The sequence below is a fragment of the Arachis stenosperma genome, chromosome 7 (assembly GCF_014773155.1).
Source record: "Arachis stenosperma cultivar V10309 chromosome 7, arast.V10309.gnm1.PFL2, whole genome shotgun sequence".
Classification (NCBI taxonomy): domain Eukaryota; kingdom Viridiplantae; phylum Streptophyta; class Magnoliopsida; order Fabales; family Fabaceae; genus Arachis; species Arachis stenosperma.
Window position 1 is genome coordinate 25,036,006 of NC_080383.1, and position 25,582 is coordinate 25,061,587.

At 35.1% G+C, this 25,582-nt stretch overlaps 3 protein-coding genes across 6 annotated transcripts; 2 read left to right on the forward strand and 1 right to left on the reverse strand.

The window, feature by feature from the left end:
- Positions 1-2,128: 2,128 nt before the first annotated feature.
- Positions 2,129-3,528, forward strand: LOC130939593 (leucine-rich repeat extensin-like protein 3). The gene is made up of 2 exons (XM_057867685.1): positions 2,129-2,306; positions 3,209-3,528. The coding sequence occupies exons 1-2, from the start codon at positions 2,129-2,131 to the stop codon at positions 3,526-3,528; spliced, it is 498 nt and encodes a 165-aa protein (XP_057723668.1).
- A 9,849-nt stretch (positions 3,529-13,377) lies between these two features.
- Positions 13,378-15,820, reverse strand: LOC130941556 (probable O-methyltransferase 3). Its single transcript, XM_057870109.1, has 2 exons — positions 15,047-15,820; positions 13,378-13,695 (listed from the first exon to the last, which is right to left on the reverse strand). Exons 1-2 carry the CDS (start codon positions 15,818-15,820, stop codon positions 13,378-13,380), a joined length of 1,092 nt encoding a protein of 363 aa, XP_057726092.1.
- Positions 15,821-17,517: 1,697 nt separating this feature from the next.
- On the forward strand, positions 17,518-21,701 carry LOC130940534 (uncharacterized). 4 transcript variants are annotated; one of them, XR_009070315.1, is made up of 4 exons: positions 17,518-18,301; positions 18,385-18,483; positions 18,578-18,709; positions 20,922-21,701. XR_009070315.1 is itself a non-coding variant. In XM_057868696.1 (4 exons), exons 1-3 carry the CDS (start codon positions 18,080-18,082, stop codon positions 18,659-18,661), a joined length of 387 nt encoding a protein of 128 aa, XP_057724679.1. In that variant the 5' UTR covers positions 17,518-18,079; the 3' UTR covers positions 18,662-18,709; positions 20,922-21,701. The 4 variants fall into 4 exon arrangements, 1 of the variants encoding a protein (XP_057724679.1); XM_057868696.1 differs by having other exon boundaries at positions 18,596-18,709; XR_009070314.1 differs by having other exon boundaries at positions 18,578-21,701.
- Positions 21,702-25,582: the final 3,881 nt, after the last annotated feature.

The following is a 25,582-nucleotide window of genomic DNA, read 5'->3' on the forward strand; positions in this document are numbered from 1 at the left end:
TATGAGAGGATTATTGTTGGTTTAGAGACTATACTTCGACGAGATTTCATTTGTAAAATTCTAAACCGTCAAAAATCCGATCGTCAGTTGCCTAATTGGCCTATGCCACTTTCATGATAATTTTATTATTTAATGATATTTGAGGTATTTCAGTTTATGATTGTCCCTTTTTATTATCCCCAATCTGAAGATATTGTTATTCCAGTAGATTTAATTTCCTTCCTTTTGGTCTTGGTTAAGAAATCAGTAACTCAGGAGTTATCTTAGCTCAACATAATTGATAACTGTTATCTTTGCTAATTGAACTGAACTTCAATAATCCCAACCTTTTCTTAGGAAATAAATAGGATTCGGAGGTCAACTAATTAGTCCCTTGACTTTCCTTTGCTTTAGAAAAGGTCAACTAAGTGGAATTAAGATTCAACTTTCATTATTATTGATAAGAATAACTAAGTCTGGATTTTCAAATTCTCATACCTTGCCAAAGGGTTTGCTTTACAATATTTATTTATTTTAATTGTCATTTAAATTATTTGTCATATTTATTCCTCATTCTCAAAACCCCAATTTTACCTTTTTCATAGCCAATAATAAGAACATACCTCCCTGCAATTCCTTGAGAAGACGACCCGAGGTTTAAATACTCGGTTATCAATTTTAAAGGGATTTGTTACTTGTGACAACCAAAACGTTTGCACGAAAGGATTTTTGTTGGTTTAGAAACTATATCTACAACGCGACTATTTTTATAAAATTCTTTGCTACAAAAATCCTAACGTCAAAATGGCGCCGTTGTCGGGGTATTGCAAACGTGTGTCTTATTATTGGTTATTGTAAATATTTTTTATAAAGAAAAAAAATATATTTTTCTTTTACTTGTTTATTTGTTTCTCCTTTTTCCCCCTTTATTTCTGACAACTACTATGAATTCTCACCCCTCTCGCTTTGAGTTTGGTTCTAACTGTGTTGAAAGAAATAGAACCCACAGCAGGAATATGCATCAAGGTCAGACCAATCAAGGATGGATGGAGCCAAGAGGATCTAATCAACCCTTTAGGCAACAACACCCTCCAAGATATTATGGACAACGACCATTCTACAATGCATACCCAGCTGAGAGATATGGTGGACAATCTTGTAACTACCAACAAGCCCCACCCCGTGCCTATAGACCATCCTCTCAATATAACCTCGAACCACCACACTCACAAGCTTCTTTTCACCATTCGCCACAATACGATCCTTATCCACCCCAACACCAATCCAATTACTCCCAAGAACCACCACTCCCCATACACCATACCCATATCCATCAAAGCCAGAACCACAGGTTCGCCTTGAAGAATCAATAAAACAATTTACTGCAACCCTTCATCAACTGGAGCAAGCAATAGTGGAGGAGTTAAATCAATTATCTTCCAGACGTTCAGCTACTCAACAGACCCCCATGGCTTCATGTGGAGAATCTAATGAAGAATGTATTGTAAAGAGGACACAAGAAACTCCAGTGGACAGCATAGAGCATAACTTCGTACTAGAACAAGTAGAGGAAGCTTTCATTGCAGAAGAAGAAGAGTTGGTTGAAGATTTAGGAGATGTCAAACCGCCACTTGAATCCAGAGTTGTGGAGAACTTCGTCAAGGATGTTACAATTGACGCTAAAGAGGATTTTGCACCACCTTCAATGCAAATATCTTATGAAGAACTAGACGGAATAACCCAGGACGCAGGTTCCCTTGATGATGATGATCGCGAGTCCTGTTCTCTTAGTGACGAACTTGCATCCGCAAGTGAATTCTTTGAGACAGAAGAATCTTCCCCGAGTGAATATGAAGATGATGCTAAGGTAGATTTTTCTCAACCTCCAATATATGACTTGAGCGATGATGAGGGAGAAATTGAAGACTCTAATCAAGATATGGTTGAAGTGGAAGAATTCACAGAAGATTATAAGGGAGTAGAACTTACAGAACCACTGGAAACACCTATCCCAAGGCCATTACCGCCCAACACAAACTACAAGTGAGTAACACCTTTGCCTTTTATCTTTACTTTTCCACTTGAATATGGTTTACTTGAAACAGATGGCCAGCTTAGAGCTCTCTGCGATTTTAAGAGGAAAAGGGATATGACTCGCACTCAGCGCTGGTATGCAAGATTCAATAAGGGTTCGCACTTCAACTTAAGGTGCAAGAATTGGTGTCAAGCTCAATTTAAAGGATCTCGGAAGCCGTTTGGTCACTGCAATGAGAATTTGGAGTACTCATCACCCGACTGGACCAATGTAGATCAAGACAAAGATGGGTGTAGAAGAAAAGTTTGGGATCCTGGAGTCTATTCTGACATTCAATACTCCGGGAGCCTACAAGCCTGTTTGAACTCACACAAAGGCTTTACGTACTTTGTTTGGGACCCCGGAGGATGCTGGCATTCCAAACACTGGTGGAGATTTCTGGACGAATTCAAACATAAGCCACCATAGCAGGAAGCTCATCCAATGTCCAACGTAAGGACTTTAACTAAAAGTGCTAGGTGGGAGACAACCCACCATGGTATGATCGTCCCTTTTTCAGTTTTCACTTTTGTCTATTTTGTTTGTTCTTGAGTTTTGATTGAACCTGGAATTTTGCATAACATTCATGGCATCTACATTTGCATCTATTTCTGCATAAAAAAAGGGCGTGGGACGCGACCGCATCACTCATGCGATCGCGTCAGTTGCGATAAAACACCTCCCACGTGTCCGCGTCAATCACGCGGTCACGTGACCTGGAAATCGGCGTAAAGATCCAACGCCCAGAAAGTTGGGCTGGAATTGTGTGGCCATTGTGCTTTTCGCACAAAAGACCCATGCACATACACTAATCCCACGCGACAGCATGAGCGATGCGATTGAGTCGCGCGGATTGCACACCACCCCAAAGGAGACAGAGAGTTGCGCTGACACGACGCTGGAATCGTGCGTTTAGCACAATTTAAAGCGACGCGATCGCATGCCTCAGGCGATCGCGTCACCCCCTCTTCTATCCGTTCCACGCGATCGCACGACCCAAGCGATCGCGTCAACCCAATTTCAGCCCAGCCACGCGACCGCGTGCTCCACGCGATCGCGTGGATTTGAAAATATAACCCCCCAAGCCATGCGAACCCTATCAGTCGCGTAACCCCCCTTGAAACCCTCCCCTCCCTCTCTTCTTCTCCAATCCAGCCACCTCCACGCAACCACCACCACCGCCACCGCCCGACGACGTCAATCACCCAGACCCCGCCGCCGCACCACCCCCTCCCCCATTCTTCCTCTTCTTCCCTCTTCTTCTTCCTCCACCACCCCTGCCCCCCTCCGCAATCACCACCACCCACCGCCGCCACCAACCGCCGTGTCCCACCACCCTCATCCCCGTCCCAACCCTCTACCCCCCTCCCCTACCTGTCACGAAGACCCTGCCCCCTAACCCGCTGCCACCGTCGCCGCGCCGGACGCCACCACCACCACCCCCAGCCGCCTCTCTGCCCCATTCTCCTTCTTAGCCCACCAGGTTTTGCATTACGTCTCCTTCTATCCATTTGTAGTTCGTTCATATTTTTCTGTTTCTGTTCATCATTAGGATAGATAGATATGCATGCTGTAGTGGATTTTTAGGTTGTTAGGTAGCTTAGGCTGTGGTTAGTGGATTTAGGTCTGTTTACTTGCACCGTTCGTGTTTATTGCTTTATGTTTTTGCAATCCTGCTGCTACTCTGATGTTAGTTCATATGCTACAAATTCTTATTTCATGCTGCTCTTTACACTAAATTTTCATGATTATATTCCTTATATGTAATTGCAAGCTTTAATTTTAATTCATATGAACTATTTGATTGCTGTTTATTTTCTGGGAATATCCAATTTTAGCTGGAATGCTGCCCAAATTTCTGTAAAACGTTCTCATTCATGTTTTGGTTTGGCATTTTGAACTCTGTTTTCCTCTGCTTTACCCAAACCATTTCATGAATGCCAAGGCAAGCTTCATTATCCTTTTTGATTTTCTGGTTCATAAACTGCATCTATGATGTTTGATTCTAATTTTTAATTCCTTTATATCTACTTGAATCAGCATCAACCTGTTTTCCTTATTTGGTTATGAGTTACTTATAGTTCCTACCTATGAATCCTTGTTACCTGGAATTTTTCATTATGTCACTTACCTTAACCCAATTTTTATCCTACTGACTTACTAATTCTAATTTCCTGAACTCTTTTTCAACACTAACCAAACTAACCTTTTAAAACATTTTCTCTAGCTTTTCACTTTCTTTTAACCTTCTAACCATGGCATAATGATAATTTTTCTATTTAACATGAATTCAATTACATTTTGGATTGTGAATTTTTCCTTTTGAACTTTTCACTCCTATACAATCCTTAATGCACATTTAATAAACTCATTTTCCTTATTTTATTTCTCCCTTGCCACTTTGTGTTTTCTTTGACTATATGCCTATTTGCTTTCCTATTTTTATATATCCTGGTTTTCCATTTTTCAGGATGTCTGCCTCTCAGAGGAAAGGAAAAGGCAAGGCTACTACTGGCAAGCGTAAAAGAGGAGAATCCTCCATGTCCATCATCGATCTGATGCATGACTCCTCCTGGAGTGAGAAGAACTTTACCCAACAGGAGAAAGCTGACCAGCTGCTCCCTGCCAATGATCTAGTGAAATTTGCAAACCGGTACTGTGAGCTGAAGTATCCGGTGTTTGCAACCTCCAGGAACCTATACCTGGAGAGGACTCTGAACATCCCAGGAGAACTCCAGCAATACACCACTGAGCAAATCAAACAAAGAGGCTGGTTCTTTCTGGAGCGAAATTTGGCTGAGGTGAACGCATCTTGGGTACGGGAATTCTACTGCAACTACTTCTTGACTTCCCTGGATGCAGTATACCTAAGGGGAAAACAGATTCTGGTCACTGAAGAGGCCACAAAGGACATTCTACAACTCCCACCCAAGTCTGATCAGCCTGATGGTTACAAAAAGGCTGAGGAGGACATGCGTTTCTTGAAGTTTGATTGGGATGCTGTCAAGGCAAGGATAGCCCTTGACCCGACTGTTCCGTGGGAAATGGGTCCGGATACCACCATGCCTAAGGGAATCAAGTGGATTTACTTAAATGATGAGGCTCGGCTATGGCATCAGATCTTGAGCAACTATGTCATGCCGAGTACCCATGAGACAGAGATACCGGCTGCTATGATCACCCTCCTATGGTGTGTGATGGAGGGTAAGGACCTGTACTTGCCACGATTTATCCGGCATTATATGGCCAGGGTCCACGTCCGAGGCACTCTCCCTTTTCCCTATTTGGTGACACAGCTGGGCCGTCGAGCTGACGTGCCATGGGAGGATGCCGATGAGAGACCACCGGCTGCGGACTGTAGGAAGATCATTCCTCACAGTAGGAACTTCCTAGCTTTGGGCTACAGACCACCACCCTTCACTGCTACTGATGAGATAGCCCCACCGTCCGCCGGACCCTCTTCCTCCACAGCTGCCCCTGTTACCACCACTGCACCTCCACCTGCCTCAGAGCCAGTGTACCGCCTCGTGCACCGCTTGTTCCGACAGCTAGATCAGATGGAGCGCCGTAACCGGCGCCGGTATGAGAGATCGGAGCGTCGCAGCAAGCGATGCTATGAGCATCTGAAGCTGATGATCCGACAGGGCAGTGACATTTCCTCCGAGCCTGACACACCATCAGAGCCATCAGAGGAGGAGGCGGATGAGCACGAGGAGGAGACTCATTCCCAGGAGGAGACCCATCCATAGGCAGGCACAGAGCAGGCTGCTCCCCAGGAAGAGGTTCCACATCAGATTGAGGCTGCAGATCCTGAGATCCTGATCCAGTCAGCACCTCCTCTACAGCAGCCAGATCCTCAGCCCACCACCACCGAGACTCCAGCTACTATTCCTACCAGTGATGACACCCTTTCACACCCGGCTTGACTGAGCATCAGGGACGATGCTCCATTTTAAGTGTGGGGAGGTCGCCATCTCTGGCGTATTATCTTGGTGAACCACTACAGACTCTTTTCTTTTATTTTGGATATTTTTCTGTATTCTTCTCTTTATTTTTATTTTTATTTTTATTTTCTGAGTACTTATACATTGCTACTTTCATGTATTTTTACTCTATTTCTGCATTTTGCACTTTAGTTCATATTTTAGCCATTCCGTTTAGTTTGCAGTTCTAACTTATTAGCTATAGAGTAGGTGGATTAATTAGTATAGTTTACCCTTTTGGCATATAATAGTTTAATTTGATCAAAATAAAAAGGAAGTAAGCTAGAGACTTTAACAAGATATAAATAATCCACACCTTGTATATATAGCATTACATGTTAGTTAGTTAACAGCACTTCATCAAGGAGAAATACTAAAACCTTAAAGGCCACCTAAAACAATTTTTTTTATGAGAATAATGGGAAATTTTAACTAAATCTGCATGACATATATGAATGATATATGATTTATGAGTTTGAGAACATACAGCCTGTGAGTTTTGAGCTTAATTGTATAGTTACATTTAACCCATAATATTTTATTTCTGTGTGTTCCACCCTTCTTTTTTATTCTGGTGTTCTTTGCTTTGTTTTAATCTATATGTCCGATTATAGAATATAGGTACATACCAAGAGAGTGATTGAGGCCTTGTTTGATTTTAACTCACTTATCCCAAAATTAGCCTACCTTTTACATCACCATTGTTAGCCCCCTTGAGCCTTTAATTTCCTCTTATTCTATAAACCACAACACTAGTCTTAAGCAGAAAAAAACAAATTAAAAATCCCAAGTTGAATCCTTGGTTAGCTTAAGATAGAAATTGTGTAATCAATTAAGTGTGGGGAAACTTTATGGGAACATGGATGATAGAAACAAAGGGTAGGAAGTTGAAAGGAATAAAATGATTTAAAATAAAAATTTTGGGAAACATGCTCATGTAAAATTGAAATAATTATATTACCATGTGCATCAAAATAATAATAATAATAATAATAATAATAATAATAATAATAATAATAATAATAATAATAATAATAATAATAATAATAATATAATTTTAATTCTCAGCATTTGAATAAAGGGAATACAAAAGAATTCCCCAAATACAAAATAAAAACAATGCACATGGAATAAAAATAAACATTAAGGCATGAGCATGTAACATCAAAAGTGGAAAAATGGGAAAATAGGTAAAGAAGCTTTACTTTAGAAATTATGTATGTTAGGTGAGATCTTAGACTAATTAAGGATTCACTTATCAACTCACTTAGCCTTATACATATACCCTTACCTTTACCTTGGCCCCATTACAACCTTAATTAAAGACCTCATGATTTTTGGTATGTCTATATTTTATAATTGTTGATTGGTTAGATGAAAAACAAAGTTATAGAAAGTAAGGATAAAAAGAAGAATAGAGTGATTAACCCAATAAACACTGAGTGACTAGAGAGTAAACACAAAATTCAGTGAGGGTTCACTAACTCATCAACATATATCTCTGCTTAAATTACTAATTGTCTTGCAAGTTTATAAAATATTTTTCTCTCCCATCTCAATTGTAAAAATGCTTTATCATTATCTAAGGTTGGCTATATATATATGATTCCTTGAGAATGTGAATTGATTTAACTACATGTAAGCTTTATATATGAGTGAATAAAATTAGAATTGCATCATGCATTTAGTTAGTTGCATTTAGATTAGAATTGCATTGCATGGCATTCAACCACTTCAACCTTACTTTTTACCTTGGACATAGCATGAGGACATGCTATTACTTAAGTGTGGGGAGGTTGATAAACCCATATTTTATAATATATTTTGTGCTTAATCTGAGTGATTTATTCAATCCTTCACCCACTTATTCATATTAATTGTATGGTTTTACTTTCCCTTCCTTATTATGTGATGTATGTGAAAAACATATTTCCTATCTTTAAAATTAATTATTTTAATTACTTTTATTTCCATTCGATGCCGTGATTAGTGTGTTGAGTAGTTTCAGATCTTCTAAGGCAGAATGACTTAAAGGATGGAAAAAGAAACGTACAAAAATGGAAGGAAAGTGCAAAACGGAGTTTTGAAGAAACTGGCATCCACGCGATCGCATGGACGACGCGATCGCGTGCCAAGAGTGAAGAAGCAGCGACGCGGCCGCATGATTGATGCGACCGCGCGACTTGAGCGAATCGCATACGACGCGGACGCGTGACCGACGCGATCACGTGATAAGAAGAACTCCAGATGACGCGACCGCGTGACCCACGCGGACGCGTGACAGAGGCCTCGTACCAGAATTTACAGAATATGCCCCAGCGAATTCTGAAGCCCTTTTGGCCCAGATCCAAGTACAGACAGCATAGATTGGAGGTTATAAAGTGGATGAATGCATCTATTCAGGGAGTCGACGTATTTTTAGTTACTTTCCATGATTTAGATCTAGTTTTGAGAGAGGTTCTCTCCTCTCTCTCTTTAGGATTTAGGATTTAGGACTTCTTTTAGTTTTAGGAGTAACTCTCGATCCCAGGTTCGATGTTATTTTACTCTATGTTATTTCTTATTTTCAGACATTTGAATGCTTGCTTGTGTTAGTTATGTTGCCTAATTAGCCTATACCACTTTCATGATAATTTTATTATTTAATGATATTTGAGGTATTTCAGTTTATGATTGTCCCTTTTTATTATCCCTAATCTGAAGATATTGTTATTCCAGTAGATTTAATTTCCTTCCTTTTGGTCTTGGTTAAGAAATCAGTAACTCAGGAGTTATCTTAGCTCAACATAATTGATAACTGTTATCTTTGCTAATTGAACTGAACTTCAATAATCCCAACCTTTTCTTAGGAAATAAATAGGATTCGGAGGTCAACTAATTAGTCCCTTGACTTTTCTTTGCTTTAGCAAAGGTCAACTAAGTGGAATTAAGATTCAACTTTCATTATTATTGATAAGAATAACTAAGTCTGGATTTCCAAATTCTCATACCTTGCCAAAGGATTTGCTTTATAGTATTTATTTATTTTAATTGTCATTTAAATTATTTGTCATATTTATTCCTCATTCTCAAAACTCCAATTTTACCTTTTTCATAGCCAATAATAAGAACATACCTTCCTGCAATTCCTTGAGAAGACGACCCGAGGTTTAAATACTCGGTTATCAATTTTAAAGGGGTTTGTTACTTGTGACAACCAAAACGTTTGCACGAAAGGATTTTTGTTGGTTTAAAAACTATATTTACAACACGACTATTTTTATAAAATTATTTGCTAGCAAAAATCCTAACGTCACTTAGGTTCACTTAAAAGGGCTGGTCTGGTTGGACTGACAGTCCGGTTTGGGTCCGGTTCAACCAGTTCGGTCCTTTCGGTCCAATTTTGGACCGTTTTCTTCGAAATTAGTTTCAAAATTCTCGTTTCGATGAGCTCTACCCTAATTTAATATAATATTCACATTTCTAATCTTCCTTATTAAAAACTAATTTATTGACTAATTATCTACTAATTTAACCGGGATTTACAGGGAGGGGTTGTTTTTTTAATATTATTTTTATTAATTATAAAGGGTAATTTGGTCAAAATAATAAAATTGAAGTAGTAAAAGGAGATTTTATAACGTTTTGTAACGTTGAGGATGATTTTAATAATAAAAAAGGGTCTGGGACGAATTTGATTTTCGCCCCAGACCTTAGGGACGAAAAAATACTTAACCCTAAAATTTAACTAATTAAAATATAAAAGAGAAGATGACATTTTCGTATCTTATGAAATATTTAAATAATATTCTTTTTTTTAAATATACACTATCTTCTTCTATAAGAATTAAATAACATATATTTTAATTCATTTGATTAAAATATTCTTTTAATAATTATTATTAAAATTATATATATTAGTAATAATAATATAAAATATATATTATTATTAATATAATAAATTTATTTATTTTTAATATTTTAAATTTTTGCAAAATATTTAATTTAAAATTTTGTATATATTTCATGATTAATAATAAAATATTAAAAATAAATAAAATTTATTACTTTAACAATAAATATATTATTATTACTCTTACATAATATAAAATATTTTAAATTTTTACAAAAAACATTTAATTTAAATTTTTTATATATTTCATGATTAATGATGAAAATTTTAAAATAAATTAAATATACTATAATAATAGATGTATTTTAAAAATTACTACTTTTACTACTATAATAATATTAGTAATAATAGGATCCTATTAATGTAATAAATTTTAACTATTTTTAATATGTTTTTTATTAATCATGAAATATATAAAAAAATTTGAATTAAATATTTTTTAATAAGTTAAAATATTAAAAATGAATAAAATTTGTTACAATAATAATAAGCATATATTTTATATTAATATTTATTTTTAAAATAATAAAATAATTATTTTCTCCCTTCCCTGCAAAGTTTTATATTGTTTTCTTTTTAGATAATTTTTTATTTTTTGCAGTTTTATTTAATAATTTAACTTTTTTAACCCGAGATTTATGTCAAAAACTCATGCAATATATATGTTAGATAAATATTTATATATAAAAATAATTACCACTAATTTATAGATAAAAATAATTATTATTTTAATCAAATGATCTAAAATATATGTTATTTAATTTTTGTAAAGAGAAGACTATATATTTTAAAAGTAAAAGGAAGAAGTGTCATTTAGTTTAGACATACATCTTACAGAAGAGAAGATTATTATTTTCTCAATATAAAAATGTTAGAAGCAACATTTTAATAGAAACAATATCTCACTATTTTTAATCATGAAAGAAACAAATACTGATAATTCTAATTAGAGTAAAGCTAGGGAACCAAAAGCATATCAGCCAAAATCCAGTCAAATACCTTTGGATGAATTCAAAATCTCTACGAATTAATATATATGGATGTTTCTTTTACTAAATATCAGAATGTTTCTTTTTCATATTAAATGGATGTTCTTTTATATATTTTTCGAATTTGTGATTGTTGGAGGTGGATAAATTAATGTGAGAGAAAAGAGGAAGGTTTTTATAGGTTTTAATTAGGTTTACTTAATCAATTTAAAATTTTTTAAATTTTGAACTTAAAAAATTTAAAATTAATTAATTATTAATATAAATTAATATAGTTTTGTTTAATTTTTGACTGATAAACTTTTGGTTCCTTATACTTTTCCTTCTAATTATAGATTATGTAAACTAATTTAATATTCATCAAAGATTGGGATAACTCAATAAATTACCTAAAAATATAGTAATTTGTTAAGCATTTTTATCAAACATTTCGAAAAAATTTGTCACCCTAATCAATCTTTGATGGTATCAAATTAATTTACATATTTTATGATTAAAATTGTCTGCACACAAATCTTTCGTGATAGAAAGTAGTAAATTTCTCATTAGAAAAAAAAGGGAAAAATGACTCAAATGGATAATATGTTGCGGTTAGCATTTGTGTTAAAATCTACTGACCACATTCTTTTTTGGACCTGGCTACTGATTACATTTGTAACAAAATCTATTGGGCGAAGTGAGAAGCAGCCCACTATCGCCTCAACTCTGGTCATCAGCTTGGCCTATCGCCTTTATTGCTCGCTTTGCTTTGTATCATTGGTTTGCTTTGCCAAATTTGCTTTTGTACATCACCATTTGCGTTTGTACATCACCATCTTCGAGAATGGATCCTCTCCAGTGAAAAAAAAAAATTGGATAGTATTCAGTAAAAAATCTCACTCTTAATTGCTCTCTCTCTCTTTTATTTAATTTTGATCCCACTTATAGAATTAAAGATAAAAAATCACACTTTATTCTCTTAAATTTAAAAAAAATGGAGAGAATCCATTTCCACCGTCTTCTCTAGTTCTCTAATCCATTTATTTTGCTTCATTGTGTTTACCCTAACCTTCTTAACGTCATTGGTTTGTTTGGTAGTGGTTGCTTTGATCCACATATGCCCCTGTCCTTGTTAGTTTGATGTGATGTATTTTAGATTTTATAATAAAAAAATAAATCAGTCAAATTTAATATCTTGCTCAGTGGTTTTTGTATAGAAGCCACTGACCAAGATATATATATATATATAACTCACTCTATCTTAATACCTCTTTTAACTCGGTTTTTTTTTCTATTGTTGAGTGTTTAAAATTCAATCTAAACATAAAATATGGTAGATCTTTTATAATTTACATTTTATTTAAACTAAAAAAAGCCTTTAAATGAGTTTAACAAACGCAAAGAAATTGACAACTTGATTATTAAAATGAATAATATATATATATATATATAGTGATTTTTATGGTGGGTTTTTTCTTAAGGTGACTAAATTAGATCAACCAATGCAATGCTGGTATGTGGCATGTTTAGCACAAATAGAAGGCAAACTTTGACATAATTGGTTATGATAAATTGGCTAATAAAAAAAAGTGAAAAAAGGTAAATTTTTGGATATTAATTAAGAGTAATAAACAATATAATTAACAAAATCATGCTGAAAGCCTTCTATATTTCTTCACCGTGAAAGTCATGGTTTCCTCAACTTGTTTCTCGTCTCTAATAAGCAAATGAAACTTGCAATCTGGCAACTGAGTTCATTTTGAACATCTGCTGCATCTACAAATGCACCGTTTTCCACAAATATCTTTATTGTATTTTTTTTTTTGTCATGGCCTTCATAAAGACATACCTAAATAAAAATCTGGACTTGGTGAAAATACGCCCCTTTTTCCTCATCAATCCGCCGAAGACGCTGATGAGCTGCCGCTGTTCTTTCGGATACTTCTAACCGCCACTTCTTTCAGTGGCTCCAAGTCCCAAGATACGGTGCTTCGAATTCCAGTAAAAGAGCATACGCATTCATTTTTCGCTAGTGCTCTACCATGGTGATGTTTTTTATCTAGTGGAACATCAAGACTTTTATTTAAAAAAGAAATAAAAATTATTTTTTAGGTGCAAAATTACATAAATACCTTCTCAGCAAACTTACTAAAGTTATTGTGTTTATCTTTAATTGTATATTCCTCACCAACGTCCTTTCACTCATTCTTGAAGAGTCTTTTAGACCAGATGTTATAATGTTATTGGTAGGTCAAAGCATGGCCACAGTTAGTCACGGTATTCAGACACTAGAAAACTCACTCATATATATATATGAACATGAAACTTTATTTGCATTCAGCTTTTCTATTAAATTAAAGAGTCTTTCCCTAAACAATTTATTGTAACATATTTAATTTCCCCTTTAAGACACAATCTAAATTACAATTTTGACATTAAATTAATTAAACGAGGGAAAAGTTTATTGTTGTGATAAGTTTGCTATGGATATATCTCAATAAGGGACCTTAATCCTAAAATTGGAGTTATTTTATAGTTACTAAATCCAGCAGAAAATATTAATTTAGCCCATTCTTTTTCATCTCTCTCCTTTCCAGTCAGCAACACCATCATTAGCATGTCAAAGAAAAGTTGTGTTTCAATAGATTTATCATTATCATCACTTTTTTTCTCATCTTCCATTATTATCATGTCTATGATAATAACCTTCCCTTCTTTGTTGCCTTTGTTCATGATTGCTTCCTTGCAATTTTTCAATATGTTCAAGCATTCTTCGTCATTCCAGTCATGCAAAATCCACTGCATGCATTTTTATTCAAGATGAAAGTTACTGATCAAAATCAATAAAAAGAGTTTGAATATTCACTACTACTGCTACTCGTTCATCATGTTTGCCTTAGTAAACTATATGTGATCACATGAGGATTTTATTTTATTGTTTTATATTACTGTAAAAAAATTCAAATATACATACGAAAAGAATGAGCTAAAGTTTATCTTTAAGAGTAATCACGTCCACAAAAAAAAAAATCTATAAGAGTAATCACATACTAGTTATGTCAAGGGTCAATTAGTTAGTTATTATTTGTTCATTATTAGTGGCTCCTTTAGGCAGGTTCACTAATTATATATGACTATATGTGTGGTTGATTAACATCATATATATAGAAAAAGATCTAGCATACCAAAAGAAATATCATCTACCTAATTATGCCTAATTAAATTTCTATTTTTACCATATTTAACGCATGCTTTATAATTATCATCATTATTAATTTATTATTATTAAATGCCATTTTTAGTTTTCTTTAAACAATTAAATAAGAATATTTGATATATATGAAACCAATGATCACACTTAAGAATAACGGATTATTTTGTAAATATAAAATTTAAAATCTAAAATAAAAACGTAAAATTCATCAAATTTAAGAATGTTAATTTAAACGAGTTTTTCTTGTTTGAAAAATCAAATATACAAAAAATTAATAGGAAAATTAAAAAGAATACACCAAATTCTAAAATTTATAGGGAAAGAGATTAAAAAATACATTATAAAATGTAAAAAACAATAAACTATTGTGTACATTACTAGAAAAATTATAACAATCGTTAATTGATTTATTGATAATTATTAGATATTAGTTATCTTATATTTTGTTGTTGAAAAATTTTAGCATCAATTATAGAAACGGCATTTTCAATAGCTAAAAAATATATATAATTCTCATTATAACATATAATAATAACAACAAATATATGATTGTATCAAAAATATAAGTTAAACTAAGACATATAATATCTATTATATTATTATCTAAAAATTTATGACTAAAAATAATTTTTTTTACAGTGGTATTACACAATTTAAAAAATATCACAATCAAATAATAACGTAATATACAAATTTTAAACTGATATTTATATCGTATATCGTTTGAATTTATAATTTTAAGATTATACAGAACAACTTAATTATATTAAAAAATGAAAATAAGTGATACTATTTTATATGAAAATTTATATGTAGTAGTTATATTTATATAAAGTTGATATTTAAAAAATTATTAAATAACTTGACAAATTTAACTAAATTATCATTTAAAATTTTTTAATTATTTTTATATAAATTTTACCATTATTTTATTACCTTCAACAAAATGGCATTAGAGGGAGGAATAGCCTCAAACATGTCCCCTCCAATATATCTAAGGTTGTCACTTCCTTCCAAGTCAGCAACAACATGTGGGAGGTCAAATACAGTGCAATCTAACTGTGGAAATGATTTGGCAATGGCCTTTGCAAGAGTTCCAGTGCCTCCACCAACATCAACCAAGGATTCCAAACCCTCAAACACACCTTTGCACTTGTCATCAAGTAACAACTTGTTAACCAATCGAGCATCACTTGCCATGGCATCGTTGAAAAATTCATTGAGTTTAGGATCATGACAAGCATAAGCCCAAAACATTTCTCCATGCTCTATTTCAAATGGTGTGGGATTGTTACTTTGGAACCATGTGGACAATTTATGCCATGGTTTTGTAAATATTGGATCAAGCATGGCAAGAACGTACGGTGTCACACTTAAAGGATTTTCCTTAAGCAGAAGCATGGATGAATCAGTTAACACATACCCAACTTCGGGGTCATCGTTGGCGACATTCTTCGTGGTGAAGAAGCCGGAATGGATCAAGATTCTCATCAAACGTTGGATGGAGGAGGTTTTTGATGGGTGGACTGTAAGTGAAGCAATGAGTTGTGAAAGTGGCATGGGTTGGCCATAATTGTGAATAGCATCAGGTATGCCTAATTCAACAGCACATTTAAGAGACATAGAGTTTATGAAATTGAATATGTGATTCCATATGTGGCTTTGAGCTTTTAGCAATTTTGGTGCCTGCAATTCACTTTGGAATTCCATTATGTTTCTTTTGAAATAATGCTAGATCAATGGTGTTTTGCAATTGTAGCATGGAACCCCTTCTAAGGTATTTATAAGAAGGTTAATTTTACTGTGTCAATGAATTAGTATCTAAATTTTGAAGTCACATTTAAAATACTATTGTATTATATCTTTTAATGTGGCTGTTTTTGTTGGTGGCTAATTAATATGTAACATTACGATAAAAATATAAATAAAAAAACGAGATTAAAATTTTTAAAGTGAGAGTTGATAAAATGCAAAGTTGCGAGAATGAGATTGGTCATTGAACTAATTAAATGACTTGTTCAATGATTTAATAGTTCAACTGGAGTCAAACTGTAGTCGAATCGATTTAATTAAATATACAGTAAAATAATAAAAAAATTTAATATATAATCAAAAATTAAATATAACATTAAAAAATTAAACAAATTTTTAACTAAATAAAACACTACTCATTAGTAATCATAATCATCATTAAATATTCCATTGTTCTCATCATAAAGATAATCCATATTACAAAATTGAATATAACATTCAAAAATCCAGAATTATAGAATTCAAAATCCAAAATATTTTATATAGCATTAAAAAAGCAGATTTTGAGTGGACATCAAATTGAAAAAGAGCCTTTTGTATTTTCTGTAACAAACAAATCACACAAGCAATCAGCATCCATTGAAAATAATATCATTTGTTAGTAGCAAAGTTCTATTATAGGGTTTGGACCAACGATGGGCTTGAACAATTGAACACACACTTATCTTCAATTGAAAACAAGATCATTCATTCATAACAAGATCATCCATTAAAAACTCTTCTTCCAATATCAAATCAGAGATAAATCCAGTTGAAGAGTACAAATATCTCAATTACATATTGACACATTTATTCCTAACAAAGTACCATCAACAACTCAAAATTAGAAGAATTAGAAAAAATCAGGATCCAACAACTCAAAACTCAGAATCAGTATAACAAAATAAAACTCAGAAATCAGAATCAATATAACAAGCCAAGTTTTTTTTAAGTTTAAAAAGCCAAGTTTTTGAAGGTAGCTGCAGCTTTGATAGGGTTTTCAGAATTCAGACCAATATATCAATTCATAGTTCATAAAATTCATATGGCATAACAGAGTTGAATTGAAAGAAACAAAAATTGAACAGAGTAGAATTGAAAAGATAAAAAAAATTGAAGAACAGAGCAGAGTATGTAAGACCCAGAATTTTTGAAAAAAGGCTATCATGAGCTAATTTCAAATTCAATATTTTTGTAACTTTAATTTCAGAAATTTCTTTATTAAAGATAATTAAAGCAAGTTTTGATTAATTAAATTTAAAATAAATTAAGATTATTATCCAATTTTATAATTATTGAATTATTTTCTATATTTAAATTATAAAGTTGATAGTTATGAAATAATAAAAATTTTATATGATTTGGATTAAATAATTCATATTTTAAAATATTAATGCTGATGTTTTGAGAAATGAAAAACTAAGTATATTATTTCTAATTTTTGAATTTAAACATTTTATTGAGAATAATTTGTGAAATTGATGAACAAATAGTATTTTTATTCATTATTATTATTGGATTAAAAATTGATTTTTAATTACCATATTATACCTAATTTTATTTAAAATTACAAAACTACTCTTAAATCTAATTTCACCCAAACCCTAATTCCCAAATTGGGAAAACCCTAACCCTGAAACCCTGAAACCCTTGACCCAGCTCTGAAACACGCAGCCGCACCCCACCCCTGTTTCATCCCCTTCAGCGTTACCCTCACTCCCAATCCCTAACCCAGCGTCGCAACCCCGCTGCCGTCACCATCATTACGCGACACACATACAGAAGTGGAAAGGGAGAAGAGAGAGCTCGCAAAACAGGGAGAGATGGACCCGCGCCCTGCCGTCCACCCATGCCTCGCCGCCGCGCCACCGCGCCCTGCCGTCGAATCCATCCCGCTGCTGCCAGCAACGCCGAAGAGGGATGGCTTGCGAGTGAGAGGGTCGCGGGCTTGTAGCCGTCGTCCTTGTCGCCGAGAAAGAAGGACGCCATCGGCGCCGTTCAGAGTAGAAGGAGAGGAGCCTCTGTCGCGCCGCCACAGCGCCGCTGCCGCCGCTGGGGGAGTTTCGTGCGTCGCCGCCGAGGGTTTGCCGCTGGTGAGGAAGAGACACCGTCGCCTCAAGCTGCTGCCGCCATCGAGTTTTGAGGAGAGAGAGGGAGCTGCGGAGAGGTTAAACCGCGATGGTGGGTTGTTCCGCTACCTTTGCTGTCGTCACCGCCAGAAGCTACCGCCATGGCTGCCGGCTTCCTAGCTGCTGCTGTGCTTGTGGTCCGCTGGGTATGGTCGCCGGGGGAGTAGTTGTGGCTGCTGAAACCACCGTTGAAGCTTCAGGCGCTTCTGCCGCCAGAAAAACACTGCCGCCACCTCTGTCGCCAAAAACAGCCGCTCAGTCCTCTGTGTTGGTAAGCTCTAACCCTGCTTCAACTTCTTTATCTGTTAAGTTCTCCATTGCCATGAGAGTTGTTGCTAAGGCTGGTTGTACTAGGAGTTTATTGCGAGTTGCCGTCGTTCTGGTCATCCGCTGAGGCGTTGGTGTTACCGGAACTGCCACCGGTGCTGCCGCTACTTGGTTCCCTTGAGTACGGTAAGCGTTTTTGTTTTGAAGAGTCCTTTAATCGCTGCTCTGTTATCATACGCTGAGGTTTTGTGGCGTTGATTGCTATAAGATTGAGTTTCAGTTGTTGTACTGCGATTAGAGTTGCTGTGGTTACTGCGAAAGTGGCTTGGAGCTGAGGTTGCGGTTGTTAATGATTTCGGGTTGAGAGAGAATGTTCCTATGACGCGTTTGGGTTATGGTTTTGCGTATTAAGGTAGGGACTTTTCTAAAAAGCTATTTATAGCTGGAATTATTATAAATGGATACTGGTGTGAGAATTATATATTTTTGGTGATTGTACCAGTCTTATGTATTGTTTGGCGACTTTGGATGAATATGATTATATGTTTTGATTAGATTATTGTTTGGTTTTGATAAATGAATTGTTGCTGAACTATTTTTTTCAAGTTTTGGAAATGAGTTTAATCGGTTGATAATGATTTGATCTTGAAACGGTTTTCTTGAGATATGAAAATGAGGTGACTGTTGGATTTAGCTTGCTTTTGAACTGATTTTGGATTTTGGACCGTTGAAAAGGATTGGGGAATGGTTTAGTTGGGACTCGAATCGGGTGGCAAAGTCCAAGTTTTAGGGGAGGTGCTGTCGAAATTTCTATAAAAATCCTAAACTTTGTTTGAAAAGTTATTTAGAAAGGTTTGAATTTGAGAAATTGCATTATTTGATTTATTAAGATAATATTTATGTTTTCGAGCTTAATTTATTTAAGTAAAATATATGTCTTGAGTTCGATTTATTTAGAAAAGAAATATTTTACCATTTGAATCATTGAAGGAAAGCATTATGTTCTAATACTAATTTTTAATATAAAAAGGACTTTTGTTTTTGGTTAGATTTAAAGATTTCATTCAGAGGAGCTTTTAGTGATTTTAAAGGAAATTAAACTTTGACTAAATAATTGCGTTTGTGACATTTTGGAAGAATTCAAAGAATTGGTTTTAAAAAGGAACCTGGAAGTGGTTTTAATTTAAATGAATCGGTTCCGTTTCAAGTGAATTGACTTTGGATTGGGTTGGGATTTGTGACTTTATATGATCCATTTTTATAATAAACTCTATTTTTATTTGCTTAAACCAAGGATATATGATTTTAAGAATTTCAATGAATTTTTAAGAAATTGAGATAGGTTGTCCTTCCCTAAAGTCTTGAGACTCTGCTGAGAAATTTCTATTACCAAATTCTGTTTTGGGATGACTGATTTTTGGATCTTTCAAAAGAGATTTTTAATTTGGCCTAGTTGTTGAATTGTTTGGAAGTTTTAGAAGGGTGTTGTAGAAATGTGGCTTGTTTTAAAAGAGGAAATTTCTTTTGAGAAAGATGGCTTATAAGCTAGAAGTGATTTGAGAATGTGGATCTTTGAAGTTAAGACTGAGAGGAATTGAAATTGATTTTCAAAGAAAAGTGTTTTGAGAAAAGTGATTTATGACTTAAATGATGATTATATGTTTGATGATGTTGGATGGTGGAAGTGCTGTTATGCTATGAGCCAGAATGGCTGTATATGATAATGAATCATGGCTGTTTATGGAATATGTTATGAGCCGAAATGGCTGTATATGATAATGAATCATGGATGGTTGTGGAATATGTTATGAGCCGGATGGCTGAGTATGAATATGAATGGTTATTGAATTGATAAAGTGATTGTTGCACTTCCAATTATCTGAGATACGAGTTTTCCTGGGTAGAAGTAGTGGCTAGCCACCACGTGCTCCAGGTTGAGACTCAATACTCTGTTGACCCTATGTCGCAAGTGTGGCCGGACACTGTGAAAGTTCCGGATGAGCTCGCCCCCGTGAATATACACCAGTGAGGGTGTTGGATGTGAATTATAATTATAATTGTGAATAACTCGAGTTGGGGATGCACGACAGAGGGACAGTCCAATGGTTAGCTACCAGGACTTGTCGGATTGGCTTTATAACCGACAGATGATATCATCAGCCGCTAGGACAGGCATTTATCATATGCATCTATGTGACATTATTTGGGTGTGCATATTGTACTTGGTTTGCCTTTGTGATTACTTGTGATTAACTGTTAATTATTCTATTTGCAATAACTGTTTGTTTGTGCTTGAACTTTCTTATTTGTGTTTGCGACGGAGACTCTGTTGGATTGTGGTCATTGATTGTTGTTTAGGTTGTTTGGGCCTAGGGTCATGGTTGATCACGAGGTGGGCCGAAGGCCATGTTTGGTTGATGTTTCTGGTTTAGAAAAGTATGAAAAACTAATTTGGTTTAACATGGATAAACCTTTTGAATTTCTTTTGAATTTTTAAGAAATGAACAGTTTCCTCTTTCAAAAAAGATTTTAGATATTTTGTATAGTAAACCTTTACTTTTGAAAAGATGCATAAGGCAGTTATTAATCAATGTAACGATTTTACCTTGCGTATCCTATTGTAGTAATTCTGCAACCCTATAGTGAGAACCCTCTCGAGGATGATGTTCTCACTCCCCTACAGGACTTTTCTTTTCAAGTTACAGACGACGAAGTTCGGAAGAGCTTAATTCTTTTCTGTTAGACAATATTTCTGTATTGTTTTAGTATTTATGTTTTTCTCGCCTTTAGCTTTGTAAGTTTTGTAAGAGGGATAGGATGTTGATATGAGGTGCTTGTAATTTATATTGAATGTATGAATGTATGTTTTTTGAAAGATTCAGTTTAACTTTTAAACAGGCTCATATTGTAGTATAAAATATTATAAGAGTCGTCGTAATACACGAGCTATCAGAATAGCGCAGTCGGAAGCGTGACTTTTTGATAGTTAGGGTGTTACAGAGAAGATTTCTAAAATTCAACATACATCAAATTTATTCAATATTTGATTAATCATATAATAAACGAAATAAAAAATTAAAAAATAGAAGAACAAAAGCCCAGAACAAAAAATGAAAACAGAAAGAAGTCAAAGAACAGAAAAAGAGCCAGAAGTTCAGAACTAACTGCAAGAGAAGTAGAGAACAGAAGGCCAGAGCCAAACGATCAGCGACGGTGAGGCGACGACCCGCGACGGTGACCAGACGACCCACGACGGTGAGGCGATTGACGGCGTCTGTTTCGATTGATGGGAGTGGCGCTTGGCTCCGGCGTCTATTTCGATTGACGGCGGTGGTTGTCCTTCGTAGGCAAAAGCTCGAGCCACGAAGAGCTTAGGGTTGGGAGCGGGAGTGTTCTTCGAAGAGATTAGGGATTTAGGGTAAAGTGGCTGCAACGAGTTCTTCGGCCTTCTTTTCTTTTGTTTTTTTTTTCAAGCCAAACGACATTGTTTCGTTAGTTGGGGGGAGAACCAGTGCCTGCTAAAACCCGGCCGGTTCGCAGGTTAACCATTGGTTTGGCCAATTTTTTATCGGTTTTTTGCAAGACGATTTTGTAGGTGGACCGGACTGGTTAGGTAACCAATTTTCAGTTAATCCGGTTGAACCGATCGATCCGGTCTAATTTTCAGAACATTGATAAAATGATAAAATAAGAAATTACTCACTTTTAAATTAAAATAGTGAAAGTTACGTATAGTGAGAGTTATAAATTTAATGGTAATTAATCTTTCATATTATCATTTTACTAATTTTTTTATTTTAAAATATTTAAATTCAAGAAAATGACATAAGAATTGTACTATCTACATTGGCATTTATTTTTTATTTATGGAAAAGTATATGGAACCAAAAAATTATCAACCAAAAACTAAACAAAATTACATTAATTTATATTAATAATTAATTTTAAATTTTTTAAATTCAAAATTTAAAATTGATTAAGTAAACCTAATTAAAACCTATAAAAACCTTCATCTTTTCTCTCACATTAACCTACTCACCTCCAACAATCACACACAGACCCCTCTCTCTCTCACCGTCAGATCCTCTCCACCTCCCCACTGCGACTCACTCCTCTTCTATCACCGACATCTGATTCGTTGGATTCGCCACCGTCGACAAGAATCCATACTCAACACGTGGATTAGACAAGTTTTGGGAACTTCTAGCTGAACTCGATGAGATTTGCCACCGTCGACAAGAACCGCTTCCCTTTCGTGAACCAGATGTGTTACCGGAGCCATATTGATATTGTTGTGGTGATTGCGCAGTAAAAAATAACTGAGAAATATGAGAGATTTGTGTGGTGTTGCTTTGATGAATAACAGAATAATAAGAGAATAGAAAAGGGTGCGATAGGCAAGAATGAATCGAATGGGTTGGGTCTTGTTTGGGGCGGTGAGACGAAGAGAGGGTTCGGGTTCGAGGTCGGTGAGGTCAGGCTGTGGCCTGTGGGAGCAGAATGCAGATGCGTTGGGGTACTCTACGCTGCTCTATGTTCCACTATACTCCCTATGCCTATATCTTTTTTATTTTTAAATTTTTTTGGTTAAAAATTGGATACGCTAACCTAATCATTTCAAATTCATATGAAATTATCACGATGTTGTTCTCTGCGTTTTGGAATATTAGGTGTTGTTTTGATGATTAAAGAGATTGTAAACTACACAATTACAAAAATTTAAAAAAACTTTCATTTAATATTAAAAAAAACATCCTAATACTTAACAAAAGAAACATCCAATTATATTTTAGTAAAAATAATTAAATATCTATAAAATTTAAAAAAATATAAAATTTTTAAAGAAATAGAGACATTCACATCTGTAATACAAAAAAATTCAAAAAAACTATATAAAAGAACATCCATTTAGTATGAAAAAGAAACATTCTGATACTTAGCAGAAGAAACATCCATATTTATTAACTCGTAGAGATTTTGAATTCACCAAAAGTATTTTGGCTGATTTTTTGCTAATACCCTTTTGGTTTCATAGCATTGCTCTTTATTTATTTATTAAAATATATATTATATAACAATTTGTATTAAAATGCTAGAGTCATTAATTTTGAAATGGCTAAATTATTGTTTTAATTAACTTATGTTAGAGTGCGCAAAAAATCAGAACAAAAAAATCATAAAGAGAAAACTAGAAGTGAAGGTGCAAAGCAGAAGGAAGGAGGCACGAGCAGCGCGCAAATTTGAAATAAAAGATCCCTTTTGTTAAGGATGAGGTACACTTCTCCTCTTGTAAAAATGTAAAATCCTAGCCAAAAAAAAAAAGAAGAAATAAAAAACGACAATCCAAATAAAGAAATAAAGGAAGAAGGAGAAAAACATGTGATGGGCGTGGTGGAGGTGACGGTGACAGGATGCTTATGTCGCTATTGCAGATTTGAACCGTGCAACATGCTACGCGAATAAGATAGTTAGCAGATCTGGCAGTGTATTACCCTACCACACAGAGCTTTACACCTAGGATGTAAAACAGAAGTGGTGAGGCGCTACGACCTCTAAAAGTAAAAATTTAATATATAATATAGTGAAAAAGGTTTATAACTAGGAGCCTTTGAGGAAAGGGATGAAGTAAAACCATTATATTGAAAAGCATAACGCTCACGAAGCGATTAAGACAGACGTCGCAAGTTAGAACAAGCTAAGGAGTTATTATACCAAGAGTTCCAGAAATACATATAACAAAACTCAAGGCTCGGCTCGCGAAGATAAACCGGCCCGAGCGAATAGGTGTATATACATATATAGATATATATAGGAAAACCCCAAAGAAAATCCAAAGTACAGAAATACAAAACCTGAGTCTCCAAAATCACCTCTAAGAGGAATTAATACAGCATACATATATACAGTGGAGATAATAAGTGTCTAAGTAAAATACAGATAACCAAAATAACCCCAAGAGGTAAAGATCTTTGCAACATTAGAAGCTTCCAGCATGCTTCAGCGAAGTCCCGCCTGTCTTGCATTTGAAAACCACAAAACCCGCATGGGTGAGATCGGAGGTTCTCAGCATGGTAACAGTGCCTACGTATCTAACATATAATGTCCTGGGAAAGCCGAAGGTAATCTTAGAACTTCCACAGATAATTAAGGCTTAAAACATAACTAAACCATGAAATAAAAATAGGCAACTAGCTAAGGGTCTTCAGAGCTATCTAAAACTCCCCTTTCCAACTCCTCCAAACCCCCCAACCACCAGCAGAACCAAATGCAACAAACACAATTATTACAAACAGAAAAGTTACAAATAGGATTCAAATATAGCAGATAATCAAGTAGCATTTAGTTATGCAATCACTTAGGCAATCCAAACAAGACATATAGATGCATATGGTGCATGCCTGTCCTAGTGGCTGATGAGTCTCATCTGTCAGTTATAGAGGCAACCCGACAAGTCCTGGTAGTTAACCATTGGACGGTTCCTGTGTCGTGCATTCCCAACTCGAGTAATTCTCAATCATAACATATTCATAATCATAATCATAATCATAATCATACAACACCCACTCTTGGTGTTTATCACGGGAGCGAGCTCATCCGGACCTTTCACAGTGTCTGGCCACACTTACGACATAGGGTCAGCAGAGTATCGAGTCTCAACGTGGAGCACGTGGTGGCTAGTCACTATTTTCATCCATGGAAACTCGTGTCTCAGATAATCATTTCACATCCATCCATACACATTCTATAATCATTCCTTATGACCATATCATCACTCATCAAAACCCGGGACAAGTGGGACGAAACCACAACCCTTGCGTCCACCCGGAGAGCCTCTATACTAACCAACCTAGAGCAAGTGGGGGCAAAACCACAACCCTTGCATCTACACAGGAGGTACGTTCTCATATGCCCAAGAGGAACCAAGGAGGGGATCTTAACCTCCCACCATCTCGTTGGGGACAATTTTACAATACCAGGAGGAACAAGGAAGTGGATCCTTACCTTCCATCATCTCTCTGGGGTCGCACTTTAGAGAAAGAGAACTCAAGATAAAACAATCGTTCACATTTTCATTTCCAGCCATAGTTTACAATTTATCACAGCCATCCAGCTTAAAATCATAATTCATAATAAGCCATAAACTATCCTCATACACAGCCATTCGGCTCCTATCATATACCCAACCATTCGGCTCATATCTTATACACAGCTCTCCACCATCCTACTCAACAACACATAACCTCATCATTAGTCATAACTTCTCATTATATCCCCTTTCTTCATC

Bases quoted from the DNA above. Each gene is read 5' to 3' on its own strand.
- LOC130939593 (XM_057867685.1), top strand. From the start codon at position 2,129: ATGACTCGCACTCAGCGCTGGTATGCAAGATTCAATAAGGGTTCGCAC. The intron at 2,307-3,208 runs GTAGAAGAAAAG...TCTCCAATCCAG, and splicing joins AGATCAAGACAAAGATGGGT to CCACCTCCACGCAACCACCA.
- LOC130941556 (XM_057870109.1), bottom strand. From the start codon at position 15,820: ATGGAATTCCAAAGTGAATTGCAGGCACCAAAATTGCTAAAAGCTCAA. The intron at 13,696-15,046 runs GTAATAAAATAA...AAATGCATGCAG, and splicing joins CTAATGCCATTTTGTTGAAG to TGGATTTTGCATGACTGGAA.
- LOC130940534 (XM_057868696.1), top strand. From the start codon at position 18,080: ATGGTGGGTTGTTCCGCTACCTTTGCTGTCGTCACCGCCAGAAGCTAC. The intron at 18,302-18,384 runs GTAAGCTCTAAC...TGGTTGTACTAG, and splicing joins CCGCTCAGTCCTCTGTGTTG to GAGTTTATTGCGAGTTGCCG. The intron at 18,484-18,595 runs GTAAGCGTTTTT...TACTGCGATTAG, and splicing joins ACTTGGTTCCCTTGAGTACG to AGTTGCTGTGGTTACTGCGA.